The sequence below is a fragment of the Delphinus delphis genome, chromosome 11, assembly GCF_949987515.2.
Source record: "Delphinus delphis chromosome 11, mDelDel1.2, whole genome shotgun sequence".
Taxonomy (NCBI): Eukaryota; Metazoa; Chordata; class Mammalia; order Artiodactyla; family Delphinidae; genus Delphinus; species Delphinus delphis.
This window is the reverse complement of record NC_082693.1, coordinates 81430216-81454208: the sequence shown is the minus strand read 5'-3', so window position 1 is coordinate 81454208 and position 23993 is coordinate 81430216. Positions and strand designations below refer to the sequence as shown.

The 23993-nt window shown below is 38.0% G+C and overlaps 1 protein-coding gene across 5 annotated transcripts in view; it reads right to left on the bottom strand.

Moving 5' to 3' along the window:
• Positions 1 to 1703: 1703 nt before the first annotated feature.
• The window catches only part of NR1H4 (nuclear receptor subfamily 1 group H member 4), a 66006-nt gene continuing 43716 nt past the window's right edge, over positions 1704 to 23993 (bottom strand). For 3 of the 5 annotated variants that reach the window (XM_060025457.1, XM_060025459.1, XM_060025455.1), the window contains 7 exons: positions 21751 to 21903; positions 19690 to 19823; positions 18093 to 18191; positions 17668 to 17767; positions 12706 to 12852; positions 5172 to 5285; positions 1704 to 3204 (listed from right to left, as the gene is read on the bottom strand). In XM_060025457.1, coding sequence (XP_059881440.1) covers positions 2966 to 3204; positions 5172 to 5285; positions 12706 to 12852; positions 17668 to 17767; positions 18093 to 18191; positions 19690 to 19823; positions 21751 to 21903 — 986 coding nt within the window. In that variant the 3' untranslated portion in view covers positions 1704 to 2965. The remainder of the gene's footprint in view (positions 3205 to 5171; positions 5286 to 12705; positions 12853 to 17667; positions 17768 to 18092; positions 18192 to 19689; positions 19824 to 21750; positions 21904 to 23993) is intronic. The other 2 variants (XM_060025458.1, XM_060025456.1) reach the window with 1 other exon arrangement.

The window sequence follows — 23993 nt, the reverse complement described above, 5'->3', positions numbered from 1 at the left end:
CAGAAGAGTCTCTTATATAACCTTTGAATATTGAAACATGATTTTTTTTCCCCACAGCTCTTCAAGAATTCTCTATTGCTCGAAGTTTACTGTAGTTGTTGGAGAATTTTTTTTCTTTTTATTGGTTTATTAGTTGTTTTGTTCTGCATTTTGTAGTTTCTGCTGTTGTTTTTAACGCTTTGACATTATTGACTATCAGTCTAGAGATTGTGCCTTGTATGAACTGCTGTATGAAATTTTGGGACAATAGAGATCTTGATTCATTCACAAACTACTCATTCAGCAGATGAGCTGAGAGCCAACTACATTAAAAACAAGACTAAGTTCTATTATAAAGGAATGTTATTGATTTACATTAACAAATATCTGTAAGTAATTCAATGATATAAAATTGTATGATAACAACAGTTGTGATCAATACTAAAATATCATATCTATATAGTGAGTTGAATAGTGTTCCCTCCAAATTTCATGTCCACCTGGAACCTCAGAATGTGCCCTTATTTGGAAATAAGATATTTGCAGATGATTCCCTCTTCAGGTTTGTTAATTTGCTAGTATGGCTCACAGAACTCAGGAAGGCAGTTCACTTACCATTACCAGTTTATTATAAAGGTTACATCTCAGGAACAATCAAATGGAAGAGACATAGGGCATAGAGAGGGGGGCATGGAGCTTCCATGCTCTGGCACACCACCCTCCTAGTACCTCGATGTGTTCACGAACCCAGAAGCTCTCCAAATCTCATCATTTAGGGTTTTTTTTTAAATTGGAAGTTCCATTACATAGACATGAATGATTAAATCATCGGCCGTTGCTAATTGACCTCCATCTCTGGGGTCCTCTCCCCTCTCTGGAGGTTGAGGAATGGGACTGAGAGTTCTAACCCTCTAATCACATGGTTGGTTCCTCTGGCAGCCATGTCCCATCCTGAAGCATCTAGGGGCCCACCAGGAGTCAGTTTTTTTTCTTCTGGCCGCGCTAAGTGCCATGTGGTATCTTAGTTCCCCAACCAGGGATCAAACCCATGGGGAATTCCCAAGTCACCTTATTAGCATAAACTCAGGTGTGGTTGAAAGGGTCTTGTTATGAATAATGAAAGATGCTCCTATTGCTCAGGAAATGCCAAGCGTTTTAGAAGCTCTCTGTCAGAAACTGGGGACAAAGACCAAATATATATTTCTCATTATATCACAATTCATTTTCCACATAAGAAGCATTATTACTTGCTATTATAAGGTCTTAACCACTTGCATAAATCCAGACCTAGAGGATTAACTCCTAGCTCTGTCTACAGTGCCCCCTTAGTTCCCACTCATTTCCCACCACCTTCCCCACAGATGCCTTATGATCTGGAAACCCCAAAATACACTCAATTCCCCAAACTGGACCTACTCCCTCAGGCATTCAGAAATTTACTTCTCTGTCTTAAATGTCCTTTCCTTACCCCCCTCTTCCCTAGTGGGTCTGCAATTTCCCATTTGCTCTTCATTCATCAGCTAAATCCCTTTAGTTGGTGGGTACTGAGATCTTCATTTTGCAGTGGTGAAACTGGGGCTTACAACGGTACTGTGCACCCTCCCTCTCTGGCCCAGGTTACTTGTGGTCTTTTAACATCTGCACAACTCCCTTTTCTCCCTTCTTTTGCTCCTGCCACCCCTTTCACCTTGAATCCCCTCCCCTCCCACCCTGACCCATGGAGTCCTGACTATCCTTCCAAGCCCAGGGGAAATGCCACCTCCTCCTTGAGGTTTTCCCAGGTGAGCCCACAGCGCTTTGCTCTTTGTAAGACCCTCCAGGCAGTTACTGTGTCTTAATCGTCTTTGTATCTCCTATGGAGATTAGCAACAATATCTTACCTAGTGGGGACTCAAGTCTTTTTTGTTGTAGCAAATGGAATCCAACTAATGTTAGCCCCAACTCACTCCATTTTCTGCTGACTAGCCATTTTTAGGACTTCAGGGTTGCCCTAATATTTTAATAGGAAAACCTCTTTGCTTGCTAAGCAAGCTCCGTTTTGGCTGATTTCAGGAGAAAGGGACATATAAGCCCATTACTTATAGGTGTTTTATTGTATTCACCAAAGGAAAATGGGGAGAAGAATGCAACAGTATAACAATGAAGGAAGGAAATGAACTAATTCCTGCCTTGGGGGAAGTATACAACAGCTGTGCACCCTGCTGAAGGAGTGTTTTCCAAAAACAAAACAAACAAACGAAAAATGATTAATTATATGCACTAAAGCCAATAGTGAGCACTTTTAAGAGACTAAATGGAATGTCCCATCACTGGAGTTATCTGCTGCCTCAAGACCCTAACTAAGGAAGAGATTGCTTGAGGGAATGTTTCATGTGACAATAATTAACTTTTCTGTATGCTATTCTCTTTGAACTTCAAAGAATATGAAATGATCAGGGGGCTATGGAAAATGAATGAATATTCACCAGGGCTTCCAGGGATGAGAAAAGCACAATTTATGTCCTAAGAGTTTACCTTTTTGGAAATTACCCCCTCAGATTCGATAGGATGCTATTCATCATTTAAAGAAATAAGTTGTATATTTTTCAAATTTTGTTCCCAAAGAAAAGCCTGTTGCCATTATGTTCAGTTTATTGCCCAAATTGAACACAGCCTTTTAATAAAATATATGCAGTAAGGTAAGATGAAGAGCAAAATGAGATTTTCCCTATTTCAACAGATAGACTTGAAGTAATGATTAATTTAATTAGGCAAACAGGGCATACCAATTTGAGTGAAAGGTTCCCTGAAGCCTTGTAGAATACAATGTAGAGAAAGTATTTCAACCTAGCCCCACATTTACAATTGTGGAGGTTATATAACTACCACATAAATATTGATGAGAATTCTTGCATAAAACCAGGTACAAATGAAATAAAGGAAAGTTATATATAGAATTTATATTATGAGGAAAATGAAGAGCTAGACCCTGCCCCTGCAATGCCCATCACTGCACATCCCAGATTTCACAGAGAAGCGGGGTAAACTTGTGGTCATTCACTCTCCATGACATAAGCATCTCTGCGTGGTGATGGTTGAATGTCCGCAACTCAGTCAGGCGACCCAGAAGACAGGCAAAATGTTGAGGATTTTCAGGCTGATGAATCTTACACAACTTTTGTAGCACATCAAGCAGTGGTTCCTGAAGCTTCTCTACTGCCTCTCTGTCCTTTATGTATTGTCTGTCTGTTTAGAAGTTTAAAATAAAATGACAAAAAAAGTGGAAAAGTAATAATTTGGCATAATTACAGTAATGTTAACGTTTTTGAAGTGTAAGTTATAAATGTACACTTTAAATGTACAAATTAAGTATTCAAATTGATGAATTTTTACACACACGTATTTAGACTCATGTAATCACAACTAGATCAAGCTATAAGACCTTTACTGCCCCCCAGAGGCCTCCCTAAATTCTCCTTCCAATCAATGTGTACCAGAAAGGCTCCATACTGAATCTATTCCTTTAGCTCTAACCCTTGTGCTCTGTTGCTTGTGCTTAGTCATGCTGGCTCTGTGCCTTTTGTGAAAGTATGTTGCCTAGAGCCTGAAATATACGCGATATCCCATTCTCAAGGTTCTGACCTTTAAAGGTATAACACTTTTCCATTCACATAGAGATAAAAAGTTGCAGAACAGAGAATAACATTTATCTTGTTGGAGGTTTATAGGAACATTGTGACCGCACATACGTGGACAGCTGCAAGAACAAAGGATTCCAGCATCAAGAAGTTTGCAGCAACCAGCCATACCCTCTCCCCTTTTAGTAGAAAAGAAGCCTGAATTCTAACTCGGGTAAGGTGGTTCTTCAGGACACTAGTCCACCATCTTCTTAGTCTGCTGGCTTTCCAAATAAAGTTGCTATTCCTTGTCCCAACACCTCGTCTCTTGATTTATTGGCCCATCATGCAGGGAGCAGTACGAGGTTGGACTAGGTAATAAACGCACTCAAGGTAAACTCTATGATGGGCATAAGTATCATTTCTGGTGGGTATATTCTGGAATTGCTGGGTTATAGGGTATAAATGTGTGTAACTTTAGTATGTACCGCTGAAAAGTTTTTCTTTTTTAAATTATAATTTCTTATGGTAAAACTAACAACTAGCTTCTGCCTCAGTATCATGTATAAAAGTGGTTTAAGGGCTTCCCTGGTGGCGCAGTGGTTGAGAATCCGCCTGCCGATGCAGGGGACGCGGGTTCGTGCCCCGGTCCGGGAAGATCCCACATGCCGCGGAGCGGCTGGGCCCGTGAGCCATGGCCGCTGAGCCTGCGCGTCCGGAGCCTGTGCTCCGCAACGGGAGAGGCCACAACAGTGAGAGGTCCGCGAACCGCAAAAAAAAAAAAAAAAAAAAAAAAGTGGTTTAAGGCTATCATTGTAATTAAGCTTTACAAATCATGAACATGGCATCACTTATTCCCAAATAATTAATCAAAAATATAGACAAATTTTATGTACAAAGGTATTCATTTCAACGTTGTTTAAAACAACAGCAACAACAAATCTGGAAACATCCTGAATATCAAAACATGGTAAAACTGAGTAAATGACTGTACATCATACAATAGAATATGATGTACATACTACAACAAACTTTTACCAATATAATTATTTAATGACATGGGAAAAGTACACTTAAAGACAGTATGTTCTTTATTATGTTAAAAGTATATAATTTATGTCCTTGCTCAAACTTCAACCCCTTAAAAAAGCCTTCCCTGACCACTGATTAAAACAGCATTTTGCTGCCGCTTTCTTTCCTTATACCCACATCTTTATATTTTTTGTAGTATTACCACCTCCTAAAAATTATTTGCATTCATTTCTTTATTTACTGTCTTTCTCACCCTACTAGAATGTAAGCTCCATGTAGCTGTATCCTGCCTGTTTCTTTGCTGCTATATCCCACAATGTCTAGAAACATGTTTAGTGCATATAAGGTGTTCAGAATGAAATTACTGAATGAGTATGATGTTTAGAAAAAGGCTGAGAACAACTACACTGAAATGTTAACAATGGTTCCATTTGACTGGTGGAATTATATGCCATTTTACTTTCTCTTTATGTTTTTTATCCAAGATTTTCTTTAATATTACTACTATACTTGAGGGGAAAACCAACAAATGGCATAAAAATAAAAATGTAACATTGAAATTACCTGGAGAGAGAATAACAATTGCTGTAAGCAGAGCATACTCTTCTTGAGTCATTTTCAATTCTGCAACACTTTTATAAAAGCTAAACATAGGTGTTATATATTCATCAGAGATACCTATGGGGGAAAGGTGAAAAATTGCAGAGGCATAGTAAAATTTTTGAATGACTGAAAAGTGTAAAATTACAAACATTATATATATATATATACATACATGTTAATATACCCATATGCAGATATTTGATAAACGTCCCAGCCACATTTAAATAATGACTATATATTAAATGTCCCAGCCAAAGGTGAAGCATTGCAAAGAAGATCAGTTAAAATCCTCAAAATATAACCTAATCAGCGATTTGTATGTCTTTGATTTTGGCAGTGCCTTTGTTTTAGTCACTACTGTGTAACAATAAATGATAATGTTCTCGAATTGCCAAAAGAATCTCTGAACTTCACCATGCTCTCGATGGGCTTTAGTTAATCTTTTTAACATTACTATCTATAATCAAGACATAGACAGCATCTTAACCAACAAAAAATTATTGTTCTTCAGTGCAGAAATATAAACTCTACTTAATACATTGGCTAGAATTCTTATCAGAGTTCTGATCTCTCTCTGAAGTACCAAAGCTGTTTATCCATTGCCTAGTAGGCAATGGTACTTGGCCCTTCTCTTCAAACTCAGTGTGTCCAAAATCAAAGACACCATGTATAGAACTAAATTCCCCATCTTCCTCCAAATCCACTCCTTTCCTGATGTTCCCATTTTCAGTGATTGGTATCCTCACGCATCCAATTGTCGCCACCTGACAACCAAGATTCAGCCTTCCTCTAACTCAGTCCAGTGCCTGGATTGAATCAAGTCCTGCGTATTTGACCAGCTAACTCTCACTTGGTGCTCTCTCCCCTCTTCACTGCATCTGGTTGACCTAGTTTAAGTCTTTCTTTCTTTTCATCTGGATCACTCCAATTGCCTCCTTACTGGTCTTCCTGTCTTCAGTGTGGTCCTCTTTAAACCATTCTAGAATCACCTTTCTAAAATTCAAACCACACTCTGTCTCCCCAATTCTTACAAACCTTCAAAAACTCTCCATGGCTTTTGGCATAAATGTTCTTCCTTTTTACATAGGAAACTCCTGGACCCGTCTCCTGCCTCTCCCACCATCCAATACTCACCCACATGATAGCAATAGTTCACATTTACTGAGTACTCATTATGTACTAGGCACTGTTCTAAGCACTTCTTATGCTAGAACTCATTTAATCTTTCTAACACCCCATGAGATAGGTACAGAGAGGTTATGTAACTTGACCAAAGACACACAGCTGGTGAGAAGTGGAACCAGGATTCAAACCAAAGCTAGTAGGCTTCAGAGTCCTGGCTCTTAGTTGTGACTAAGGGGTACTATTTTTCTATCACACAGCCTATACTCCAGCCATGTTCAGGCACTCGGAGTTCCCTAAACAATTCTTATTGCCCAGTTGTGTACATGTTCTCTCTACTTGGAATATCTTCCTTCTCCTTTATAACTTACTCCTCTTCATAATTTAAGATTCCTTTGTGCCACTTCCTCCAATCATTCAACAGCTATTAGATTGGTGCCTGTTCTGTGCGTGGCTCCACTCCAGAAAAGCTTTGACTGGGGAATTGTGCAGACAGAAAAAAAAAAAAAAAAAAAAAAAAAGGTGTGTTGTGACTTATGGATGAATTAAGATGAGTTTCCCAGAATTGGTCCACACTAGAATAGACTACTCTATTCCATCCCAAACCCGACCTAAAAGCCTTAGAGCTTCAGTTGAAACACACCAGAATAAAGTTGGATTCCAGATGCTAAAGAGTATAATTATCATCTAATGTTATACTTCACAGGATCAGAAAGCCTGAATCCTCACCTTTAGATGAATCTAAAGAATCTTCTCAAACAGAATCCTTGGCCTTTCTGTCTTTAGTCAAAGTAGCACACTTTCTTCTCCTTTGACGTTTAATCAACCCCAGTTGGCTCTCTTAACGACAGTGTCTTTGTTGAGCAACTTGGGGATGACACCATGTGGAAGATTGCCCTCTATCCAGCTGTTACAGACTGAACTGAATACCCATGACCAAACTAGATACAACTTAAAATGCAGAGGGTTGGAGTATGTGAGGCTGGGACTACTAGTCCCGGTTTCCAACAGACATAGTGGTTAAGAGGTAGTAAGCCTGAGTTTAAAAGCTGACATATGACTTGATCTCGGGCACATTACTTAAACTCTTTAAGCCTCAGTTTCCTCATCTGTGAAATGTGAGTTATATCAATAGTATTATATGAGATAATATATGTAGAGTTCTTAGCACCAAGCCTGGCTCATAGTAAACCCTCAATAAATGTTAGAGCAAATAATCATAAAAAGAACTATTAATGTTGTTATTCAGGAGAATTGGGTCAACACATTAGTTCCATCTCAACCTTCGATTAAGCTCATGTACTTTTGTGTTTACAAAGCTACATTTTTGTTTTTGTTTTGTTTTTGCATTCTGCAGTTTGCTAGGGATGAATACAAATTGGCTGATCAGTGATTTGCCCTAGTATTTTTCTAAGTATTAAAGCTAAGCTAAGATCTGTATTTGTTAATAAAGCTATTCTTTTTCATCTTCAAAAGATGGCAGTCTTCAATAGTTGGGTATTACACCCATTAATTGTGGTTACCTAAAATAATAATTCACGACTGTCATTATTTTAAATAGTATATAAGGGTTTGGAGATAAGATTAAAGGCAACAGATTTGAAAATATTTATGAAATCATCTTTGACTACCTAATTTTCTATCTTATTTGTTTTTCTAAATCCTCTCTCACCCTCCAAAGATGATACCTCCATTAGCTATCTAATTGCAATTGATAATTTTTGGAAAAAAAAACAAAAACAGGTTAAAATATTTATTACAACTGTTTGTCTTGTGCACCTTGTAAAGAACAACAGTGAATATAGAGAAAATGTAGAAAATAAATAATAGAAGAGTTTAAAAAAATTTTTCTTACAGGATAGATAAAATATAAACTTGCTTTTGGAATTAGAGTAAATAATCAGAATTAATCACACCAACATAAACAAAGGGTGTTTTAAGTGTTTATGAGCCAGCAATTTCTAACATAAGAAATGTAACAATAGCATCGTCCTGAAGGGGCAGTCTTTTCCTGTTTTCCTGTTGACTCCTTTCTGAAACTTACTCAAGTCCAATTAGTTGATTTTTGGTCACAAGAGGGGGCTATTTTCTAACTTAATCACAAAGACTACCATGGAAATGTTCAGTTGTAAAAAACCATTGTTTCTGCTCCTCTGTTTCTTGTTTGCCTTAAAAAAAAAAAAAGAGGTCTGTGATTGATAAATTAATTGTCCAGTGATAAGAAATATTCCCTGAGAGAATAACCATGTGATAGAATTAACACTATGCTCTTTTGAGTTATTTTCATTGGGGACAAAAATAAAGCCAAGGTGTGTATGTGTGTGTATTATACACAAGTGCACATATACAAGGCATCCTTGTTCGGCTAGGACACCCTACCCATGTTTCAGGGCCAAGTTCAAATTTTGCTATCTCTGTGGAGCTTTACCTGTCACGGTGAAGCAGAATTAGTTGCTCCCTTCTCTACGTTCAATTCTATTGCACCTCTCACAATTCATATCTCTCCCTCCCATTAGAGTGAAATACCATATACAGTTTATGAGAGCAGGAGTCAACTGCGGTATTCCCAATGCCTGGCAGACTGCCTAACCAATAAAGATGTTTCTTATTCCTCTCTGTATCCTTAGTAACTAGGGTCCTGCTGGAGACAGAGTAGGAGATTAATAAATGCTTGTTAAATTAGGCAATGTTATGTTTTGTTTGTGCCTAGCAATGAAGGTTACATAGCTGTGAGATGTGCTAGGGGAAAGGATGCCACTCAGACAATGGAAACATTCTCCTGGTGCTAAGAGATTGGACCTTGGCCTCTGTTTCAATTGCTAACCTCCACTCAGTGAGTCATTTGTACCATACTGTTGGCCTTGAGTAAAAAGCTGCCGTCACATTAGCAATTCAAAAAATAACTGCTTTCAATGTAAAATATTTAAGATATTTAATAAATAACATACTTTCCAGTAGTCCTACTGGCTAAAATTTATCTTAGGATAACGATGCTTAAGAGTTGCCAGGATTTGGACTGTCAAGTTTCAGATTCATCTCAACCAAATTCACCAATTTTTGTGTGCCTCATCTGTGCCAGGCACTGTGATGGTGCTGGGAATAGTCGTCAAACAGTTTACAGATTAATGGAGAAGGCAGATACATAAATAAATACATAATGTCCTAAACTGGGCAAGTACAGAAGGCTTGGGGAATACTGCTGAGGGGCAATGGAAATACCGACGCTTTTATTAGTTTAATAATCTCTTTTACTTTGAAGAGGTTTCTTCCTATAATTTGACTCCCAAATTTGTCCATGCCAAAATTACTGTGTGACAACTTTAAAAAGCAACATGAGAGTTGGTAAGAATTCTAATTCTTAAATTAAACTTTCTCATAAATATTGTCATTTGTTTCTGTACATTTCCAACCTCTCTTTCCAAGACTATGAACTGATAATCAGCTTATATGGGCTTCATCAGAGAATTTAGTTCTTATTGTTTTCATCTTGCACAAGTTGCCAAGGTTAAAGCAGCAAAATCATATATATTTAAAGAGCAGAAAAAATAAGCACAATATACTATGTACAGTATATTTTACTATCTACTACAACTTCATCACTCTTATAAGCATCTCTCCTTCCTCTGACCTCATTGTCTTTATTCATTTTATCATTTGCTTAAAAGCAATTTCAAATTACTAGCTGCTGCTTATGCTTTCTCACTCAACCAAAAGGCAGGAACCATGTCTTACTGGGTCTTAATATTCCCTACCAGCTGACAGTTGGGCAAATATTATATCTTAGCGAGTGACAGGTGCAATGGGCAGAAATGGTACTGGGCTTTGAGTAGAACACCTGTGTTCACCTCCTGGTAGTCTACTGATTAGCTGTATGACCTTGGGCAGGTCACCTAGCCTATCTAAGCCTGTTTCCCCATCTATAAAATAGGAACACAGCACTCACATTTAGGGGCCATTGGAAATACTAAGGAGATGATGCATGTAAAAGCAAACCATTGTAAGATCACAAGGTATACTTTCATCCTGATAAACACTTACTGAATTGAATATTTCACTCATGTCTGTTGCGGAGAATCAAAAAAGGCCGAAAAATCCTATAAATTTCAGAGGTTATTTGTATTTGACGTGAACATAGAACAAGTTGTTCTGTTAAGTCTGTGAGAAGTTATTGCTAACTTCCTTAATGCTAAAATGTAAACTCATTCAGTGTTAGAAAGCCCTTTCCAGTTCTATCATATTTTATGTTTTCGTATGATTATTCCTATATTTATTAAAACTTCCAGCTTATAAATGAATTTTGCATAATACCACATTAGGAATAAAGAAATTGATGCACTAGAATTATGTAGAGACAACTCAGCCACAGGTTGTATCAGATATGTGTTCTGAAGCCTCAATTAATATAAATAAACCCTGTAACCCTCACTAAGTAAATGTGTCTCAGGAGACAGTATCTTTGTATATATGATGGGATTTGATAAAAGCAAACAAAAGAGTATGAATTTGAAGAACAAGAAAAGAAATTTCACATGATGTTCTTTAAAGAGTTCTATAGGCTTAAACAGGGTAACTTTGAAATGTTATGTTATTCTGGAATTAAATGTACAGTAGAAATAAGAATGTGTTATATAAAAATAAAAAGTTATTCTGAAAGGTCATCTTGCAAGATCAGGTTTTTCTGTGGTGTGGGGAAGAGGCAATGTTCTGAAAATCCACTGGGAGAAGCAAATTCATAAATATTAATAAATGGAAGCATCATTATAGATAATAAAATACGAAGCAGCATGTGAGTTTGGATGGTTTTTATTGTCACAATATGTGGTTGATGTTTGGGTAAAGTATCTTATTATGAGCTGGAGGCATGCATTTTATTCATACAGATTGTGTTCTGGAAAACTTCATTCTTGAACTCATCTGAAACTTGCAGTATCACAAGTTCTGAAACTTATGTTCTCAAGCAAGGTTTTTTCTTTTTGATCACTACATATTTTTAACCTGCAAGACCCTCATGTGTTCTCACCTAGTTATTGCATTGGTCTCTTTATAGAGACGTGCCTCTTGTCTCAATTCCTCCAAACCTTCCTTCAAATTACTGCTAGAAAGATCTTCCACAGTACTGCTATGGTCGTATCATAGTTGCTCAGAATATTACCAAGAATCCCCATTATATAAGAACTAAAGCTCCTTTTGTGGTATTTGCCATCTTTAATAATCTAGTACTCACTACATTTTCAACTCCACAAATATTATTTTCCAGCAATATCAAGGTATTTGTGAGTCCTATACACAGATGCTCTCTCATTTCTCCACATCTTTGTACCTGCAATTTCTATATTATTATGTTATAATGGCTATATCTCTTGGAATGCCTTTCTCAGACTTTTGTGGCTTGACAAGTTCTTAACTTGTTCTTGACAAGTTCCATGGTTCAATTGTCAACTTTGTGTGACTCACCAAGTAGATTCACAGGAAGGCAGGCACGTCTTTACGCTTCATTTTATATACACATTCCTTATAGTCCCTATTACACTGCACATTGATTTAGAATCACTTGCTTGTACACCTTCCCCACTAGTCTATGAGTTCCTGGAGGACAAAGACCATACATTGTCATCTCCATACCCTCCCTGTCACAGTATTCCTCCATAATAAGTTAAATTGTGTTATTCATTCATTATTTCATTTTTATCTCTTGAGAGGCAGTAGAGTATAGTGGTTAATATATATGGCTTCTGAAGTCAGGCTTCATGTCTGCCTCTGGAAAAGTTATTTAACCACTCTCTGTCTCAGTTTTCTCATCTATAAAATGGGAATAATATCAGAACTTATAGGATTTTTATGAGGATTTGATGAACTAATACATATAAAGTATTCAGAACAGTGTCTGAAACCTAATAAATTATGTATAAGTGTTGCTATTAGTATTATTTCTTATTTTGCTTTGCATTGAGATGGATAATAGTTTGATACATAGTCATTCATACCTGAAGATTTTGAATAAATGAAACTTTTTCTAGACTGAATAATCCCAGCTCCTTTAGGCTATTTTAAAAATCAGACTAATATTCCAATCTTTAAAAAATTTCTCCTTTGGTCCTTCATCTTAATGCAGTGAAAAGAGTATTTTTGGTATTTTGCTATTACAACAAGAATTTTTGAACCAAGTCACTAAATTCTCATCTATTCTTTTTAGTATCGTTCTCTATGCTAGTCACAATGGGCATATAACTGCATAAGATAGTGTCCTTTTTAGTGCCATTGCTAGTCACAGTGGGCATATAACTGCATAAGATAGGCAAGAGGCCTGCCTTCATGGGATGTACAAATTCTTACTTGCAGGAACAGACTTTTTACCATTAGCCAAATTACTTACCGCTCTTTCGAATTCTCTCTTCCAATAGGTCAGCATGTCCAGCTGGAAGTTTCTTACTGAAAATCTCAGCTGAACGGAGAAACATAGCTTCAACTGCAGACCCTTTCAGCAAAGCAATCTGATCTTCATGGTCCAATGTCTGAAACCCTGAGTGAAGATGATAATCAAATCAGTATCAAAAATTGTGAATGTTGTATAACAATATTTCATCATCACCATCATCCCCATTGATAAAACCTTTCCATAAAGTGATTTTGTAATTGTTTTAAGATTGAACAGCTAAACTGAGTCAATAAGTATCTATTGTACTCCCCCAAATAGAAGCTGACTTTTATTTTCATCGAGCAGGATTTATTTAACAAGTCCAGACTAAAGAGGATATCAAGTCCATACCAAATATGTATACTTATATACTATGGAAGAGACAGGCTAATTCAGATGAAATATTGGAGATAAAGTAGATTCTCTTTGAGCCATTATTTTAGTCATATCTTGTCACATCAGAGAGGGTCAGAGAGGGTCAACTCTGCAGAATGGAAGCATCCACAAGCCAGAAAACATTTTACATGTATTCAGAGGTTTAAATGAATATTCGGCCAACTCGATGAGTCTTTAATCAATGTGAAGAATGGGTAGCATTCCACCCCGCCCGCCAAAAAACCAATCAGGGCCATGCTGAGGTATCTGCTCTGAGCTCAGCACTGCACATGTGGGGTAGGGAAAATCAGAGACATACAGGAAAAAACTGATGACCTGAAGAAATATAACACTGCCCAGAAAATCCAAAGTCCTTATGCAGGCTTATATGCTATAGTCCCCAGTGGCCTCTCTGACCTCACTTTCTCCTTCATCACCTCCTCCTCAGTTATTGTGCTCCAGCCACACAGACCTCTGGCTCTGTGGTGAACACACAAGTCTGATTTTGCCTCAGGGTGTATGCTCTTCCCCAGCTATCCCCATGCCCCACTCCCTCAGTGTATGCAGGCCTCCCTACCTAAAATAGCACTCCCCAGCACTCACTAGTCCCTACCTGCTTTATTTTCATTCATAAAACTTACTACTGCCTGACATGATACTATAAGTTTATTTGCTTATTTGTTAATTATCTGCCACCTCTCCTGGAGTATAAACTTCTTGGGGACAGAGACTTTGCCTGTTTTATTCACTTCTGTATCCCAAGTGCCTGGCATATAATAGGTATCCAAGAATTAAATAACAATGGAGTTCAGAGAAGAGAGTAATGCTAAGAATTAAAAGTCACTACCTTGATGGTAGGCATTCAAAAATACTTGCTCAATGAATAAATGAATGAATTGAAGAACTGAAAACATAGCAGGAGTCCATTAATGGTGATTACTTAAATAAATTATGGTGGATCCATAGGAGGGCAGTATAAAATAAGGTCTCTAAAATCAGATTGCCTAGAAGAAAATTCTGTCTCTGACACTTACTATCTTTGTGGTCTTGGGAAACGTACTCACTCTCTTAGTGTCTCAGTTTCCTCACCTCCAAAATAGGGATTATAAAAGCACCCACCCCTTAGGATTGGCAGAAGTATTAATGAGGCAATCATATTAAATGCCTAGTACAGTTCTTGACATACAGCAAATACTTAAATAATGTTAACTATTATTATTACAATGGAATACTATGCAACTGTTAAAAGCATGAGGCTGGTATACATATATGGGAAGATGTTAAAGAAAAAACGATACCCCAAAACAAATATGTACTATATAATCTCACTTACATGTTTAAAAACAACAATCTATGTATGTGTATGTGTGTATAGATTAAAATATATGAAAGAAATCAAACCAGACTTCTGTCAATAGTTGCCTATAATAAAGATGATATGGATGGCTGTGAAGGGGACTTTAACTTTCTGGTCCATAAATTTCTGCATTGTTTGAATTGCATGATTGAATTACTTACAATGGGTACCAATCTATTTGGAGTTTTTGTATACAAAACTTTAAAAATGGGGTGAAAATGTCCTTCTTTTCCTGCCTGCTGAGCCTGCCTTCTGAGATGGTCCAGCTCTCTGAGGCATGATTTTAAGGATGTTTGGAAAGGTCTCTGGTAGGACTTTTTTTTTTTTTAAATTCAAACAGAAAGTCACAAAAATTATAATCATCCTCATCAGTTCACTCAGTCCCATGTAATTAATTTTTTATCTTGATCTTTTGTTAGCACTTTTATGAATTCATCAGTTTTTCATTAGAGTTCTGAAAATGCTTATTCATTCAGTTCAGCAGTATCTGGTAGGACTTTTTATCAAAGTCCATTGATCTTCTAAATTCAACCCCTATGTTGATAAGCAAATATTTAAGTCCCTTTCTATAATTTGCATTTCTCCCCAAGTGTAAAATCAGATCGTGAGAGTAAAGAACAGGCTTTTTCAATCTATACTCCCTGTCTCCCTCTACCCAAGATTCTGAATCACTCTCTTAGAAGGTATGCCTCTTTGTTTCTCTTCCTAAAATATAACCTAGAAACTTAAATCAGTCCTAAGTCTCATTTTCACCTCAGTGTCACAAATGCCTGATCAATGAGAGCAGCAGAACATCTTCTCTAAGTATCAGCTCTGCATTGACCATCTCTTTTCCTGTTGATAATGAATAACCTTCCCCTGTTCTGAGAACTTGAGTCTTTTTTTATGACTCTTCAAAAAGTCACTACCTTAGAGAACCTAAGAGCTCCTTTGAGGGCAGGAGCCATGCTGAGTCTCCAGCACCCTGGACAGTGCCTGGCACAGGTTATGCTCAATGAACTGCTGAAAGGAGTGACTCCCCTGGGTCTTTCACAAAACACCCTTTCCTATTGGTATTATATATCACTATTATTACTATATATAATAATGTTGTCATTTCTATAATTATTGTTAAAAGACAATTTTTTCTGTCTCAAGGTTTTCTTGCCTTTTATTTCCTGCTGCATTTAAATTTTTTTCCTTCTACTTTACTCGTTAAACATGCATTAATTGCACTCTTTCTCTCCCTCAGGAAATAGGTTAGGCACTGGAAATGAAGAAGTGTGTAAGATATTGCCATTGCTTTCAGATAAGTTACCTTCTTATGAATAAGATACTTTTTCGCCTTCAATTATTTCCTGATTCAATACCAACTGACCATTTGAACTGAAAAACCTTTTCCCATAAACAACCAAGAACATCATATTCTCCCTTTCCCAGTTCTCCCCCCACAGTTATCACTCTCGTGTAATCTTTTTTTAATCATGATTGCCTTCAGCCAAATTAGCATATAACAATTAAGTTTCTCTTTCATTGTTAATAAATAAATGAGAGAATATTAATGTTTCAATGATAACAAGAACTTTCTCCCCACATCTTATGACTTTTATATAAGCTTATGTCTATCCATGACACATTTAATAAAATAATAGCATAATGCTGACAAAAGAAAGCAAATTAAACTGTCTAATTAAAATCCTACATCAGAAGTCACCTTCTGTAATTTAATATTACAGTGTTATGCTGCTATGCAAGATATTTATTATACTCTACTAGACCATGGATTCTAATGTACTAAAATATTTTAAAAACACTGAAACAACTTAAACCTATTGCCTTATAGAGCATTGATAATGTGGCTGAAAGAATGGGGGAGGAGTGGCACTGGGAGACAAGAACCTTGAATTCCACATTCTGTACTGGCACCATCTAAATGACTATGGATAAGTCCCTCTCCCTCATCCCATTCATACACTTGTTCATCAAGCCCTACCAATCTTTGAGTCTCTCTTCATTTTGTTTCCTCTTCTCTCTCCCACTGCTATTGCTTTATTTCAAGCCCTCTACCTGGACTGGTGCAGTAGCATACTAACTGATCCTCCCTGCCTGCAGTCCGTCCTCATTCAAATCCATCTTACACAAACCCAATAAAGCCATATATCTATAACATAAATCTCATTATGTTCCTCTCAAAAAGAAAAAAAAAAAGCCACCAAAAACTTCTTACCATCCAGGGCATCCTTATCAGTCTGGTACCAACTTGCCTTATGTCTAGCCAAGGAGCCCACCACAGACATTATTCTATAGCTACACTGAATCTTCTCTTCCATTTCTAATAATCCTATTCTTGGTCATGCCTCATTACCTTTTCACAAGCAGATCTCTTGACTTGGAATGCCCCTTCTCTTTCATACCACTGGGAAAAACCATTTTTTCTTTTACACTCAAATATGATTCTTTCTGAATCCTCCCTGTCTTTCTCAGATACAATTAGGAATCATTTTCTCTCTGTTCAACAGCACTTTGTATACATGGTTTTTTGGGGTTCTTTAAAATTTTAGCCTTTAATCACTCTCCTTGATGGTAATTGCTAGGTACTTAGCATAGAGTACATTTCAAAAAATGCTTATTAAATGAATAAATGGATGAATGACAACTTTGGAAAGTCTCAATTTTTTAATCTATCAATTTGGAGAATTATTATAATTTAAAATATCCCATCTGGCTCTAATATTTCATGTCTATAGTAATTAGACACATTAATTTAAAGCAGATGTGGGGGACTTCCCTGGTGGTGCAGTGGTTAAGAATCCGCCTGCCAATGCAGGGGACACGGGTTCAAGGGTTCCTGGTCAGGGAAGATCCCACATGCCACGGAGCAACTAAACCTGTGCGCCACAACTACTGAAGTCCACGTGCCTAGAGCCCTTGCTCCACAACAAAAGAAGCCACTGCAAGAAGAAGCCCGTGCACCGCACGGAAGAGTAGCCCAGGACCACCACAGCTAGAGAAAGCCCGCGCACGGTAACGAAGACCCAACGCAGCCAAAAATTAAATAAATAAATAAATAGAATTTTAAAAATAAGTAGATAAATAAAAAGTTATAAAGCGGATGTGGCATTATTCCCTTTTTACGATGAACAGACTGCCTCTCAATGTCACAAGAATATTGTACAGTGTAGTAGAAAAGTAACTACATGTAAAAATACCTGGAAGTTTTTTTGTGAATTCTACGAGAATCTGTACATGACTGGTAGCCATTTCAGTTAAAATGAGAAAATTTTCTTCTGCGCTGAATTCTTCTTTTAACTAAATTTTAAGAAAAAAGCAAATGGTAAGTAGATAGAAGGAGAAATCCATATAATATTGTTATACTATAGAACCATATTTAGATAATAAATTTTAAGACCCAGCTCAAATTTTTCAGATCCTTGGAGAACAATTACTATTACCAAGCTAGGTATGAGACTTCTTACTCTTTGTTTAATGCTGCAAAAAGTTTAAATATACAACTTAAACTCTAAGCCCTAATCATTTTAACTAACATATTCATATATAAATTTGACCCCCAAGGTAGTAAAAGCTCCAGAAAATATTAACTTTAAACCCATGAATCCTCAGATATTGTACATACAATTTTATTTGTTATTTCCTGAGGCATCCTCTGCTTGCTGTATGAATCCATAATATAATGAAGAAGATTCTGTTGATCTGGGGTGAGCTCAGTTTTCTCCTACACTGGCAAAAAAATGAAAGGTGTCAGGGAAGCTGGTTATAAGGCATGTTTCCCATGTGTACTGTCATCTGGAGTAAACCACTAGCAGAAATTGTTGAAAAAAGCCCTAAATATGGCAGAAACTGTGCATGCACTCTGTTATAATGTGTAATTGCTTTCTCTAGTTCCTTGGGCAAGCCACATCACATTTCACTAAATGTGTCCCAAGTGGGTAATTTTCCTATCTATGAAACAGGGATAACAAAATATTCCTTTCATGTATTTCTTGTGAATAAATAATAAGCAGGATATGAAGCCTGTCAGGCCTACTACCATAGCAGAGTTGAGTAGTTCTCATAGAGACCATGTGGCCAGGCCTAAAATATCTGGCCCTTTACAGAACTGTTGCCAACCCCCAAAGTAGTAAGTCATCAATCTGGACAATTCAGACCACAAACACCTCTTTCCCCCTGATTAGCATCTTTTGATGAGTGTGAATAATAGTGTCGACTTGTTGCTTCCTTTACCAAAGTGTTATTGGTGAAGCACTATGACAAAGTAATACAGCTGACCCTTGAACAACACAAGGTTTGAACTGCATGGGTCCACTTATACACAGATTTCTTTTACTACACATGTTCTACTGCACTACAGAATCTGTGGTTGGTTGAATTCACAGGGGCAGAACTGAGGTTACGGGAGGGCCAGACTGTGAAATTATATGTGGATTTTCGACTGCCCGAGGGTGGACATCCCTAAATACCCCCCCAAGTTGTTCAAAGGTCAACTGTACTTTTTACATAAGATTATTTTTTCTGAAATGAACACAAAATAACATATTTGCAAAACTAAACTTGGGTGAAATTTTCTTTGTCAGTAGTATAATAAATATTGAGAAGAGTGTGACTTAATCAATCACGGATTATAGGTTTTGCAACTAATGGCAAATTAAAATTCCTCCAAATGTTCTGTGAACTATCACAGCATGTTTGGCTAAGCATCCAAGATGCTGTTCCTCTATTTTGTCCTGAGTCACGCAAAGGATTTCTTGAGTAATTTGTGACCTCAGGGAGAAGGGCCTTTCTCTATTGACCCACAGATGTGTATTCACCCTGTTTTACCCCTCGATAAGGACTAATCCACAGACCCCTATTGAGTCCACATCCTTTCCAGTCTCAGCCTCCCTTCTCACTGACAGGGAAAGAAATGTCATCGACACTCGTTTTAAAGCCCGAACCATTCCCACCGGTTACCTCTGGGAAGCAGGAGGAGAATAGGATCAGGGAGATGGAGAACTTTCACTGATTTTACTTCATCCATGTTTACGTAACTGCTATCCTTTGAATTTTTACATGGAAGCATGTATTACTCTCTTGACTAAAAAGCTCTTGATGCACACTTGAAATGAAATTCTGCTTGTGGCTGTGGCCCTGGTGTGAAAGCTCCCCGCCCAAGTCACAACATCCTAGAAGCTCAGTGGCCGCCAGCTATGGTGGACACGCTGGCCCGTCATTACCCTGCATGACTTAGTTGTCGAGGTCACTTGCCGCAAGTCACGTCCTTCACCGTCTTCATTAATGGTCTGATCTGCGTGCTGCTTCACGTTTTTCCTCAGTCTTTTAGATTTACACTGAATGTCAGTTAACAAGCCTGAAAACATAAACAGAGAGTCTTCGCCATCCAAGGAAAGCCCTGTTGGGTTTGTGGTCCCAAGGCAGCTGAGGTGTGGTCAGCTCAAAAGGTCTCCTTCGCCATTTAGCACAGAGCTAATTCTGGCCCTACTGACAGTTTAAGACTTGGTCTTGAACAAGAAATGTATCTCCTGTGAGCCTGAGTTTCTTCCTTGGTAAAATGAGAATAATATTTAACCCACAGAGTTATCTGTAGATTAAATATCATTAGGTCATTTTTTAAAATGAGCTTTCTGCAAAGAATTTGTAACACCAGAGCATTGTACAAATGTAAGGTACTCAATAAAAAAGGTGAATGACACTCACCCTCTTCCTGGCCTAGGGGGCCTTGAAAGCTAGTGTTTCAAAACATAGGATTAATACTGTTTTCCATCGATGTTTACATAACTGTACTGTAAGAAGTAGATCCAATTTCACATTAAACACAAAAGAAATGTGTTGAGTAAAATGATGTCAACATCCTTTAGGGAAAAATTTTAAAGTCCTGTTAATTTTCAGAACTGTATAAATTATTAAGAATATAGTTACAGATGAAAATATCTCCAGGGGACTTTGAAATTTTCTTTTGAATAATCATACAATATCACCATAAATTTACACTTAAACAGAACTAGTAAAATAGTGAAGAACAACCTCTCATGTTCCTATTTAACTTCCTTATTCTCTCAATGTTAACGAAACGAAGTTCCAAGAGTTTCTTTGTCCAGGGCATTTACTTTATAGGATCATACAAAAGCTCTTATATCTGTTACTAGATAAGTGTGTGTTTTCACAAATAACATTATAGACTCTTGTAGGTAGAGTCATGAAAAATGTCCTCAGGACTTTGCTGGAACAGGTTCATATTTAAGTGATGAGGAACATGAACCACCCAGGATCGAAGTAAGTGTTTCCACTGCAAGATTGGATTCCAGCCACAGCCCCTACCGCAGTCTCTTGTTTCATATACGCTAAGAAGAGATTGTGATCGGGCACTATAAAATTTTCATCCATCCAGAGCAGGATTATTTACACTGACCTATTTTTACCCCCCTCCTGCACGCGTTATTTCTTTGGGTCCATCCCAGTTGCCTGCAGTTGGGGAACAATAGAACTGGAGTCACCTTCCAAAGGCTTTTATTTCATGTGGCATTCCGTCTCTGAGTGTTATCATCCCCTTGGTGATGTTTGTTTGTTTATTTGTGTTTTGAGCAGGAATAGGACATATCTCAGAATCTGAGTGGTCTGTAGAATTTGCAGAATGAAAAATTAATATGTTATGTACGAGCATGCATTCCAAATTTTGATGAAGATTAGGGTTTCTCACAAAGCCAGCAGTTAATAGTGTCTCTTTATCTGATTGAAGGACAGAATTATATTAAAACTCGGAGTAATTTCCTGTGTAAACCTATACAAATTGGTTCAAAGCTGCACTAAGAGAAAAAGGAGTCTTAATAAAATGACTAGGTTTAAAACTCTATTTAGACAATTCAGAGGCAGTTACACCTTATAGAACATTCTTAATTTTTCCCACAACTGTGAATTTTTATGCTGATTAAACAATAAATAAGAAGGATATTAAATCATATTTGGAGGAAACATTTAGACTGTCATTCTTTGTAGCTTATTAAAACATGTTGCTTTGACTGTATGTTAATGCCATTTCACTTCACGTATAATTCATGGCAACAATGGACACCAAAACACAGCTGTTTCTTTCAGGTGCATAAGATGCTCTTTAAATGACAGTTTCGACAATTTCAGTGGTTCATTACCCTTTTCAAGAACTTAGACGGCTTAGTAAGTCTCTGCTTTAATATGTGACGTACAATTCCAATCATGTGAGTTACCTGACATCTGCCTCCTTAAGAGATTTTTAGTGGAATTTAATTGCTTGTTGCGAATACCTGTATACATACATTCAGCCAACATTCCCATCTCTTTGCATTTCCTTAGTCGACACTCTTGGCACTTCCTTCGCATGTACATGTCCATCACACAGTTGCCCCCGTTTTTACACTTGTACACGGCATTTTTGGTAATGCTTCTCCTGAAGAAACCTGGGGAAGAAACGGAAAGAAGTAAGAGGCTCCAAACCACACACCTGGATTGAGAGATGCCACAGCATTTTTCTCATCAACCCCCGTGGGGCACTCAGGCCATCCTTGACCATATCGGTGACAAATGTACTTTTGGCTGTGCTGCACGGTCCAGACGGCTGCTGTTGTTAATGATTTATTTCTCAAAAATAAAGACACATTTGAATTATAGCCTCTCTTTGGAAAAATCTTGGTTTGTTTTAAAAGATAGATTACTTTCATTAGTGTATCTTTACTGGGAGACCATTATGTACTAATGAGCTCTAGGTGCTGGTGGTACAGGGGTGAATAAGTTATCACTGCCCTCTTACAGTTTACGGGTTGGTTGAGAACAAAGGGAGGCAAACAACCAAACTAGCGAAATTCCGTGTTCCTGGGCTGTGCGGAGGCAGAGAGGCTGACTGAATGATCAGTTCTGGATACAGAGGTCAGACTCGGAAGTGAGCATTGAGGTTTCAATTCAGTACTTAATATACGCAGCTTGGTATAATAATAAACATGCCAACCTTGCTTTAAAATAAACATCTCCCCGGAGAGCATGCAGCCACAGCTACAGCCGCTACAGTTCAGCTGCCTGGAGGTGGGGAGGGGACTGACTGGCCTCCTTTCTGCTTCTCCTCTTCCTCCTCCACCCATAAACCTGGATGACCATGGTTCCTGACACTTTTGGAGTCGAGGTGGAGTGGTGAATAAGGATTGGGCTGGGGGAGGCAGGGGAAGAAGTGACAGGAAAGAGCTTACTTGCCTGGTGTTGTTAGAAGCTGGTTTGTATCTAGCAAGTTTTGGAAACTGACTCTTTCTCCCTTGGTTTGGGTTCTTTTGAGAACTCCTCCCATCACTGGGATATTTTCCTCTGCAGTTCCTTGTTGAGGGCAAATATGTCTCTCTTCTAGCCCATGGCTTTCATCTCATTCTTCAGCCTCTTGGAATTCGGCAATTCACCTGCATCCTCTTCCTTCTGACGTCCCTCCACTCCATGGACTCAACCCCATGCCAGTTTTCTCTGCTCCAACAAACTCAGAGAAAATTGCTTCCACCTACCTATGAGCAGTCAGCCACCCACCCTCTTGCCCTTTCAACTTCTCAGGTGAAAGTCAGACGCCAATCTTCAGTGTCCCTCAGCTGCAGGGAATACATGTCAATCTCCTTGAGTGATCCTGTTGAAGACCCTTCCATTGGGCCTGGGGCAGCAGGGCCTCCTTAGTGTACAGATTTTATCTGGAGAAGGGGGACACCTTTTTCTAATTCTCACAAAAGTCCCATACTTTCCAGCGGTGGCCCCCAGGGGCAGACAGCCACACCCCACCCCACCCCACCCCTTTGCAATGGGAATGTGGGATTCCTAGCACACTAATCACATGTTCCAAAAGCTTTAAAGATCACTCTCTAACTTCCAACTCCTGCTCACTTCATACCCTCAGAGTAAGCGAGGTATTTAACTAGTTCTTAACTACCCACTGCAAGATGGGCTCACTTTGGAATGTAGCATCTATTGTCTTCACGCCTTTGCCAAAATTGAGACAGCAGTGTCCTTCCTATTTTAACAGCCTGTTGGAATAATAGCTGACATTTACTAAGCACCCACTCTGTTGTTCTAACCACTTCACCTGCATTTAGTTATTTAATCTCCATATCAATGTTATGATGAAGATAATATTATGTGTCCCCATGTTACAGATGAAAAAAATGGTACAGAGAGGTTAAATATTTGGCCATGATAACATGGTTAATAATTGGACTAAAAAAATTTAAATCCAGGCAGTCATGCACCAAAGCCCACGCTCTTAACCACTATGTTATAATTGCCCCCCTTGCATCACAAGAGAGTAGAATAACTTAATCTTAAATACCTACTATCTGAAAGCTGCATCAGAGAATGCAAGGGAGACACCAAGATGAAGAAAACATTCCTTGTCCCTCAGAGCTTCCAACTTAGGGGGAAGACAAAGCAGTAAAATCACAACACAATAAAAATGCAGAGTGACAGGATAGCCAATTAAGTAATACATTATTGGAAGGTAGATGAAAAAGTGATCATTTCATGGCCACAC